Source organism: Mus caroli, chromosome 14, assembly GCF_900094665.2.
Source record: "Mus caroli chromosome 14, CAROLI_EIJ_v1.1, whole genome shotgun sequence".
NCBI lineage: Eukaryota > Metazoa > Chordata > Mammalia > Rodentia > Muridae > Mus > Mus caroli.
This window is the reverse complement of record NC_034583.1, coordinates 94,479,510-94,489,181: the sequence shown is the minus strand read 5'-3', so window position 1 is coordinate 94,489,181 and position 9,672 is coordinate 94,479,510. Positions and strand designations below refer to the sequence as shown.

Genomic DNA, 9,672 nt, shown 5'->3' with positions numbered 1-9,672 from the left:
TTAAAGGAGACAAACAATAAGAGAAATGCACAATTTCATTTCAACAGCCTTTCCCGAGTAGAAAGCACATACTCCTTACGGCTCCTAAGTGACTGTCACTGGTGGTGCCTGACACAGTTATATTCACAACAACAAAGTATGCAGAGAAATTAAATTACGTGGAAATCAATAGCGTCTGACTGCTTCAAACAACTGTCTGTCATGGCTATTATTCTCCGGGAGCCTATTTATAAACCATGAAAGAAACAGGTTCTTGCAGCATAAAGACAGCATCATCCACAGCGCATTTCTGTGTTGCTATTTTTCTCCATATACAGAGGAATGCACGGGCATAATTTAACATACAAATGCCTCTCTGTATACATTATATAACAGCTTGTTAGGCACCGGGTAGTGGAGGTGTGCCTAAATAATGCGCATATATTCTGGGAGGAAAACACACCCGAGAGGAGTGCTTGCATCCTGGCTTTCTTCCTCCAAAAGGTTCCTACCCTGCAACAATAAGGGGCCCTTTTTGATCTTTGCAGACCGGCGGGGGCAAGGTGGGACGCGCAGCGCGCATGCCTGGCTAGCTACAGGTGCATCACCTGCCTTGTCCTTGCTGGTGGTCACTATAAGAGCGGCTCCCACGCGCCGCCGCCGGTCGCGGCTCGACGAGCGCGCGCGTGCCCGCCCGCCCGCTCGCTCGCCCAAGCACGGCGCCGCGGCCGCGGGGAGGGCGCGCGCCAGACAGACGGAGACAGCTGCTGTCTGTCAGCGCGGCGGGGCCCGCGAGCTCTCGCGAGAGCTGCCCGGGCCGGCCGCGAGAAGTGGGGCTCAGGTGTAAGAGGAGCGCAGCCCGTCGGCGCGCCGGGGCTAGAGCTCTCGGAGAAGCGGGATCGCGGGACCTGCGCGCGGGCCGGCCGGCGGGCGGGCGGGCGCTCTGCGCGGTCGGTCCGAGGCAGCGGGCTGCGCTCGCCGACGCAGCAGCAGCAGCAGCAGCAGCCGCAGCAGCAGCAGCCCCCGCGGCGAGCCTCCGAGCGGAGTCGCCGAGCCGTGCGAGCGAGCAAGCGAGCGCAGCCTCGGGACGGAGGCCGGGCGAGCCGGCGTGCGCACTTTGCCGCGGACTTTGCGAGTGTTTTGTGGATTTTTACATGCCAAGGCGCCAAGATGATGTCCATGAACAGCAAGCAGCCTCACTTTGCCATGCATCCCACCCTCCCTGAGCACAAGTACCCGTCGCTGCACTCCAGCTCCGAGGCCATCCGGCGGGCCTGCCTGCCCACGCCGCCGGTAAGCGCCCCACGCCCGCGGCCCCGGCCCCGGCCCCGGCCCGCGCGCTCGCCCCCTCCCCCGCTCCGCGCCGTTGCCTGGCGGCGGCTGCCCCGTACGGCTCCGGGCCCCGCTCCCGCGGGCGGGACTGCTCTTAGAGGGATCCCGCTGCCAGGCACGCGTGGCCCGGGGCCGCTGGAGGCCCGGGTCCCGTCCGCCTGTGCCTCTGTCCAGCGCCTGCCATCCGCGGGATGCTCTCGAGCCGCCGCTGTCCACTTGGCTCCACTTTGTCGGTTAATTTTACGCCTGCACAAGGCGATCTCTGCTCGCTCGCTTTCTCGTTCGGGTGTGTGGCTCGGGTCCTTAGCTTCCAGTGACATTTCCATTTCTTCTTTTTCTTCTTCTTTTCGTTCTGTTTTGTCGTCTCCCACTGTCTTCCCCGGAATGTGTTCCCGTGTCCGTCCCCTTCTACCCTTCTCCGTCCCCGTCTCTCTCTCCTTCTATTTCCCCCACCCCGGCATGTTCTCAAATCGTCCCCTGGTCCTCCGTTGACCCTGCTCTTCCCACCCCCCCTGGTTATTTTGGTCGCTTTGTGTTTTGCCTTTTGCCCGTGCTTTCCTGCTTGTGTGTTTGTTTTGTGGTTTCTTTGGTGTTTGTCCCCCCCTTTTTTCTTTTTTTTTTTTTTCCTTTTTATTTTTTTCTTTCCTTTTCTTTCTTTTTTTCTTTTTGGTTTGGTTTGTGTCGCCTGCAGCTGCAGAGCAACCTCTTCGCCAGCCTGGACGAGACTCTGCTGGCGCGGGCCGAGGCGCTGGCGGCCGTGGACATCGCGGTGTCCCAGGGCAAGAGCCACCCTTTCAAGCCGGACGCCACGTACCACACGATGAATAGCGTGCCCTGCACGTCCACGTCCACCGTGCCGCTGGCGCACCACCACCACCACCACCACCACCACCAGGCGCTCGAGCCCGGTGACCTGCTGGACCACATCTCGTCGCCGTCGCTCGCGCTCATGGCCGGCGCGGGGGGCGCAGGCGCGGCGGGAGGCGGCGGCGGCGCCCACGACGGCCCTGGGGGCGGAGGCGGCCCGGGGGGCGGCGGTGGCCCGGGCGGCGGCGGCCCCGGGGGTGGCGGCGGCGGCGGCGGCCCGGGGGGCGGCGGCGGCGGCCCGGGCGGCGGGCTCTTGGGCGGCTCGGCGCATCCGCACCCGCACATGCACGGCCTGGGCCACCTGTCGCACCCCGCGGCGGCGGCGGCCATGAACATGCCGTCCGGGCTGCCGCATCCCGGGCTCGTGGCCGCGGCGGCGCACCACGGCGCGGCGGCGGCAGCGGCGGCGGCGGCGGCGGGGCAGGTGGCGGCGGCGTCGGCCGCGGCGGCGGTGGTGGGCGCGGCGGGCCTGGCGTCCATCTGCGACTCGGACACGGACCCGCGCGAGCTCGAGGCGTTCGCCGAGCGCTTCAAGCAGCGGCGCATCAAGCTGGGCGTGACGCAGGCCGACGTGGGCTCGGCGCTGGCCAACCTCAAGATCCCGGGCGTGGGCTCGCTCAGCCAGAGCACCATCTGCAGGTTCGAGTCGCTCACGCTCTCGCACAACAACATGATCGCGCTCAAGCCCATTCTGCAGGCGTGGCTGGAGGAGGCCGAGGGCGCGCAGCGTGAGAAAATGAACAAGCCGGAGCTCTTCAACGGCGGCGAGAAGAAGCGCAAGCGGACTTCCATCGCCGCGCCCGAGAAGCGCTCCCTCGAGGCCTATTTTGCAGTACAACCCCGGCCCTCGTCTGAGAAGATCGCCGCCATCGCCGAGAAACTGGACCTCAAAAAGAACGTGGTGCGGGTGTGGTTTTGCAACCAGAGACAGAAGCAGAAGCGGATGAAATTCTCTGCCACTTACTGAGGAGGGTGTGAGACGCCGGGTGGGGCACACTGGGGAGCTGAGGGGTGCGTTTCTGGGGCTCCCTCTGGCCTACTTCCCCTCATTTAGACTGTCCGTTATCCTGCCTGCATTTGGGGAGTTCCTTTTCTTGCCCTTCCCTCAGCTCCACTCTGCACCCGGTCCTAGCTGTCCCCCAGCCTAGAGAACAGGGGTGTGGGTGTGGAGAAAGTTTGGGATGGCAGGAGAGAATGGGGGACGTTTAGGTGAGCAGGGCCTGGGGGGGTGGGGAAGAAACGCAAAGACTGGAGCTGGGGGGTTTCCGAGAAGCAGGATGGTTCTGGGGAGCAGGGTGGGAGGGAAAGATGGGGGAAGAACTGGGGATCTTGACCAGAGACACTTACAAAATCATCTGGGGACCAAGGAACTATGTACAAAGATAAAACTACCAACCATCACCAAAAACAAAACATAAAACACTAGACAAATAAAGGGAGGGGGGGCAAAGACGCTTTAGGAATTTAACTCCCGGGAGCAGTACTCTGCAGCTTCGTTTACCCCCAAGGAAGAGAAAGCAGTACCGTTACTACCACCGCCCCAACTTCCCAAGCACAAGTGAGTCATATAGGAAAACCTAACAGCCTGCACCTTGAGCTTCCGGGCAGAAAGCTAGTTCTGTGTTTAACTTTCCCGTCTAAAGTCTCACACCTGCACCCTCTTTGGTTTATTTCCTCTCTCCCAAAGACACTCCAGGCTTGGCTTCAGCTCAGCGTCTGGAGCTTAGCTTACATGCACTTGGGGGGCTGCCTGGTCATTCACACCGAATCTTCATTTTGCAGGAGCCAATGGCCTCAGTCTTGGGGTCTTGGTCAGGTCTTTAGGCAATGAGAACCCAAAAGACAGAAATTAGGTTCTCCGAAAAAAAAAAAAAAGAATTTATTCTGGGATAGTTAAATGATCATACCTACAGTAGGGTTTTACTTTTATAATTTTCTTCATGAATCCATGAACAAATTATCTGAAAGTGTTTTGTTTCCCCCCTCCCATCCTACTTCTAGAACTTCACCTTAGCGTGCCCTCTGTCTTTTTTTAGTTCGGATTCAAACTCTGCCGACACACTTACTAATTTAGATAGCATGAGAGGGTGGGAGATCTTAGGGAAGAAACTTGCTTCCGATTCCACTTCTCTCCACTGAATACAGCCCATCTCGCTCTTCTAGGTCCCTGTCTCCCTCCTTTGGAGAACCGTGAAGTTGTTGAAAAGCTGAGAAGTTTCTGCTCTCATTTGGGGGCAGGAGTCCCATGTAAGAAAAATCACCTAAAATCCCAGAAGAAAGGAAGAGATTTAAAGATTTAAAGCCCCTCCCACCTTGTTCGTTTCAAATAGGTCTGCACTTACCTGGGGGAATGGGAACAGTGTTTCCCTGTTGTTGTTGTTGTTCTTGTTGTTGTTATTCAAGGATCATTTATTACTGGGGATAAATGTTGAGTCACAAAAACTTCAATTTGCACTATGAGTTTCCAAAATAGAAAATCATGTATGATATTTCATACTAATAATCCAAGCTGCTGATGGATTTTAAGGAAAAATGTTTTGAGAAAGACAGTTTGAGAAAGAAAAAAAAATGAGAGAGAGAAATGTGGTTTAGTGAAATGCCTGCTTTGTTGTGTAGAAGATCCCGTCTGGATCTCACGTGGAGATGGTCTGTTACTATCATTTAACCATAACTAAAGATGAAGAGATAAGGGGGGAAGCACTGTTTAACAAGACTGAAATCATGCATGGCTCCAAAGGTGCAGAAAGAAATGCGATTAGGTCTCACTCTGGGTAGGCGTTGTTGTTTATTTAATTATGTTGTATGTCATTGTTTGCAGCACAAAACATTCTATGCATTTGAAACTGAGCACTAAACTGGGCTAGCTTTCTGGTAGACCGTTTTTTTGTGGATAGTGTGATTTCACAGTCTACTGCCTGTTTCCACTGAAAACACAACATTATTGTAAATATTTTCTTTCATGCACAGGCCCACACACAGTGGTTACAAACTGCCAGTGTTAATCCTGAAATGTCTCACTGACTGATCCTCCTGTCCATGTTGTGTCTGCAGAGCTCTCTCCTTGGTTATGTCTTTGCTCTATTACCCCAAACCCCACCCCACCCCATCAGAACCATTTCTGTGCGCCAACATACAACAGGGAGATGTGTCCCAGTCCACTTCCAAATAAAACATGACTGAAAGAAGAGCAGTTTTATGATCTGGGTGCATTTTTGTGTTTATATTGAGCCAAGTCCTGGTAGAGCTGGTCAACAAATGAGAGAAAACAAAACAAAACAAAAAACCCACACCAAACAGAAAGTCTCAACCAAACTTTAAAATCGAGCAAGAAGGGGAGGCAGGGGAGTCAGAGGGAGTGAAAGGATGAGTTTTAGGGTTTTGTTTTTGTTTGTTTGTTTTTTGTTTTTCCTGAATGAGAATTCAGCTTCAGATAGGTCATGGGAACTGGTGCTCCGAGGAAGGTAACTTGTCCATTTTATCAAAGTTTTAATTTTGTCTGCAGAAGCTTTTAAGCCACTGCGCTGGTTTCAGGGTGGTGATGGGAAGCTGTAAACAACCAGGCACCTGCAAAGTATTTAAGTTGAAGGTCAGGGACTCGGGCATCGAGGGGTTTGAATGTGCTGTTCTACTCAAAAAACACATCTAAAAAATGTAACTAAAGGACTTTTCGTTGGCAGTTAATAAATTATAAAAATATCCTATGATCTGCCCCAACAACTTGTCAATTGCTTCACTTCATTTAGAACATTTTGCATACCACCTATTGCTTCAGATTGACAAGAGGTTTTCTTTTTCTTTTGGTGACCTGGAACTAGATCAAATGCCAAATGTACAAACTTTCTTAATAGTTGGGACTATATCCTCTGAAGTCATCCTATTTTAGCTAAATCTTTTTAACTTCACCGGCATATCTGTGAAAGAAAAGTGTTCCGAAAAAGAACAGTACATTTTAAAAAGGTGTGATTTTAAAACAGTTGTTAATATTTTAAAAAGCACTAGAGGTATTTTTAAAAATAGATCTCTTCCATCAAAATTGATTTGTTTCTGTTATTGACTTGAGATATCATCAGAGTTTCTAATAAAATACATTTGTAAAAGAACACATTATTTTATAGAAAAGTATGACCAGATTTCATTGTTGGAGATCCAGGGATGAACAAATAAAAAGATTTACAAAGGTTGTTTTTCTAGTAATCTGCTCAAACAGAAATGTTGCAGGCAAATACATTTGTATTATATAATAATGGATAATGTATGTATTTAGAATTTAAGCATTTGTTTTGTATTAAGTAAATCCTTGCCCAGTAAAAAAAAAAAAAGACTATTATGCTAATAAAACATCATGAAAACGCATTGCTTTGCAGGGTTTCCTATTTTATGTAGTAGGAAACTGTGCAAAATTAAAAAAAAAGTTTTGCTTTCTAGTGAGTGGATGTGTTCAGGCTAGGAAGGACTGAGAGAGCTCCTGTTAGACTCCTTTAGGCGTCAACTCACAGAAAATGTTAAAAAGAGACTTCTCAAGAGAAGGCAATGATTTGCTGATCTGTGGTAGTTTGGCCTTTTCAAGTTCTCTGGTTCAGAAAGTCGGGAAAATTTCCTCCCACAGCTGCTAATTTGTGGAAGTAAAATGTGTGAGTCTGAACTCCTCTGAAGAACACGAGTTTCAGAAGGTAGGGGAACTGGGCTCTGATTCTGTGTTAGACTCTTTAGACACACAAGAGCAGAATAAGAAAGGGAAAAAGAAAAATACACGCGTTGAGTGCGCTCGCCACAGAAATGCTACCTTCCTCTCAAAACTGCTTTCTGAACTCTTCATGAGATTCTGCTTTTTCTGTAGGTCTAAGAAAGGATGTCCCCAGCATCCATCAGCTAGCTTCGGGATCGATTTTTGTCTAATGCGTGTTCTTAAATTATTCTCAACTTCAGTTATAAGCTGTAAAATAAACAGTAGGCACCCACTGCAGTGGTTGTATCGGTTTTTACTTTCTTGTGACACTAAGGTTGCTCAGGTCTGGTTCTTACATTAGCCTCTCAGAACGAGGACCCAGATCGACACCGTTGGTAAGTTCCTGCCCCAGGCTCAGATTCATCTTGTTTTCTGGGCTTCTGGACTTGAATGTTACCTGGACTGATACCCACATTCTATCTTTCAAGTGGGTGGGCTTTCCTTATTTGGTGCTTTGAGTTTAAATAGGAGACTTTGACTGGCTAAAACGAGTGTTCCCAACCTTATTCTAAGGGTCTTGATGGCCAGAGGGGAAGTGACAACCACAATTATACTAGATAATGTTCTGCCCTCGCCATCACCACTACAACAGTTTTAGCCACGCCAGAGGAGCCACACAGTCCTCGTGGGCTGTTTTAAAGGAGGCTACCAGCTTAATTGAAAAAAAAAAAAAAAAACCCAAAGCAGCCGAAATCAAGTTCTCGCGGGGCCCTCTCTTTCACCTGCGAGATAAGCCTTGTCGCAATAATTACGTTATTTAATATTTGATCAAACCTTCGCGCTTGTGCGACTTCAAGTGCGCAACGCGGCCGTAGTCCAGCCGGGCACGTGCGACGCGGACGCGCGGCCACCCCACTCGGGTTGCTTTGCCCTCTGAATAATTCATGGACTGAGAGTTCTGGAAATTAATAAAATGAATGATAACAAGAAGCTAATTAAAAACTTTCTTAATTGTTGTCAAGTCAGCTTGATGGGAAACAGCCCTGGGTGACTCCATCCCTGAAAACCGCAGGCTGCGGAGGGTGGCGCTGGCTGTCCGAGCACTCCTCCGACTCTGTGATTACGCGAGCAACTCCTGGGCTCCCTGCTTCCTGCAGCCGCCCTTTTCTAACCTACCCACCCCACTCGCCTAACTTTTCATGACAGGGAGGGAGGTTGGCATGTGCAGGCCCAAACCAGAGTAACTGGGTCGTGTTTTCGGCTACCAGGGGTGTACACTCCCCCCCCCCCACACACACACACGCCCGAGCTTCTTGCAGGGGACCCCTGGCCCCTAGGTTCCTAGTCGGCAGACAACCAGCATTTTCCCGGTCAGGGGCAGCATACAGCCAGGCAAGAGAAGAAGCGAGCGGGTTAAGAGCCCAAGGCTAGGGCATCCCGCGCGCGTGCGCACTGGTAGCCACCGAGCTCAGACTGGTGGGGGCGAGTCTGGGGGACTCTGAGTGCGTGGAGCGTGGCGGGGCGGGGGGGGGGGGGGGGGGGGGGGGGGGGGGGGGAGGAGGAGGAGAGGGAGGGAGCAGAGCCCGCACATGCGCACTGAGCGCGCCTAGGACCCTTGGGGGTGTCAGCTGCAGTTCCCGGTTTCAAAAATTAGGCGCTGTCAGAGGTCGAGTCCCTCTCCTAAGTGCCTTTGAGATCAGTTTGAGTGAAAAGGGAAGAAGACGCAAATCTCATATTAGTTAAAAATTCTCTTTTTACATCCCAACTTGCCTAAGTCAAAAGTCAGTTAACGGATGCAGAAGTTTCAAATTTGTTTTTGCAGGATTAATTTTTATTTTATTTTTTATTTTAATTTTTTGTTTATTTTCAAAAGAATTGGATGAATACGACCTAGACTTTTGCTTTGTTGTTAAGATGCAATACCCTGCGAACTGATTAGCCTAGAGAGGACTTATATCTGGGCAAAAGGATTGGGGTGCTGCAAAGCCCTCGTGTTCCCCCTCAGATCTCCCCCCTCCCCCACCCCACCCCGCGGTGGAAGGGGTAAGAGCGTCCCAGTCTGCTCTGAGGGAGATGGCTAGGAACAAATTGAAGGGGTGAAGAGAAGCAGAAGGGACTGGCAGAGAGCTTGATGAAGACTTGGCAAAGAGGGTGGACGGAGAGGAAAGAGACCGCGCATTTATCGAGTAAAACGAATTGCAAGCGTAAGTTTGTTTAATAACTCCGACGCCTAGCCTCAGCACAGCACAATGTATACAAACTTATATAGACGAGAATCGGAATAAAACAAAACGTTGACAATTTCCAACCGCGGAAAATCACTTGCACAGGTCTCTTCTCTCCCTCCCGCCCCTGCCAAGTGTTGACAATAAACATTTAATGAAGGCAGAGACCTGGCCGTCTCCAGACAGTGTCAGAATACTTTCAGCAGACCATTAGCACGGCTTCTTCTACTTCAAACATCGCGTGGCACACCCTTACATTATAAAAAAAAAAAAAAATACAACGTGTGAGATAAATAATCTGTTCACAAGGCTATCTTAAGTGGTCTGCAGGAGTTCTGACGCCCCTGTACTTACTAACAGAAAGTAACTCATTGTAGATTACTCGCGCTTAAAAATGTTAAATACAGTTAATGCAATATTAATCGCCCTTTGGTGATATAAAATGCAATATTTTCAGGCAGCTATTGAGCTTTTCCAGAGGAAGGGCTGATGAGAAGAGTCGCAGCTGAATAGTGAGAGAAAAAGCCTGGTATTTATTGCTTTTGTTTGGCTTTTGGCTACAGAGACAGGAACCTTCTAATGGGGTAAGGACATTTATTTTAT

At 50.7% G+C, this 9,672-nt stretch overlaps 1 protein-coding gene across 1 annotated transcript; it reads left to right on the top strand.

The window, feature by feature from the left end:
• Positions 1-864: 864 nt before the first annotated feature.
• Pou4f1 (POU class 4 homeobox 1) lies at positions 865-5,365 on the top strand. The gene is made up of 3 exons (XM_021182543.1): positions 865-1,272; positions 2,003-3,189; positions 4,342-5,365. The coding sequence occupies exons 1-2, from the start codon at positions 1,150-1,152 to the stop codon at positions 3,143-3,145; spliced, it is 1,266 nt and encodes a 421-aa protein (XP_021038202.1). The 5' UTR covers positions 865-1,149; the 3' UTR covers positions 3,146-3,189; positions 4,342-5,365.
• Positions 5,366-9,672: the final 4,307 nt, after the last annotated feature.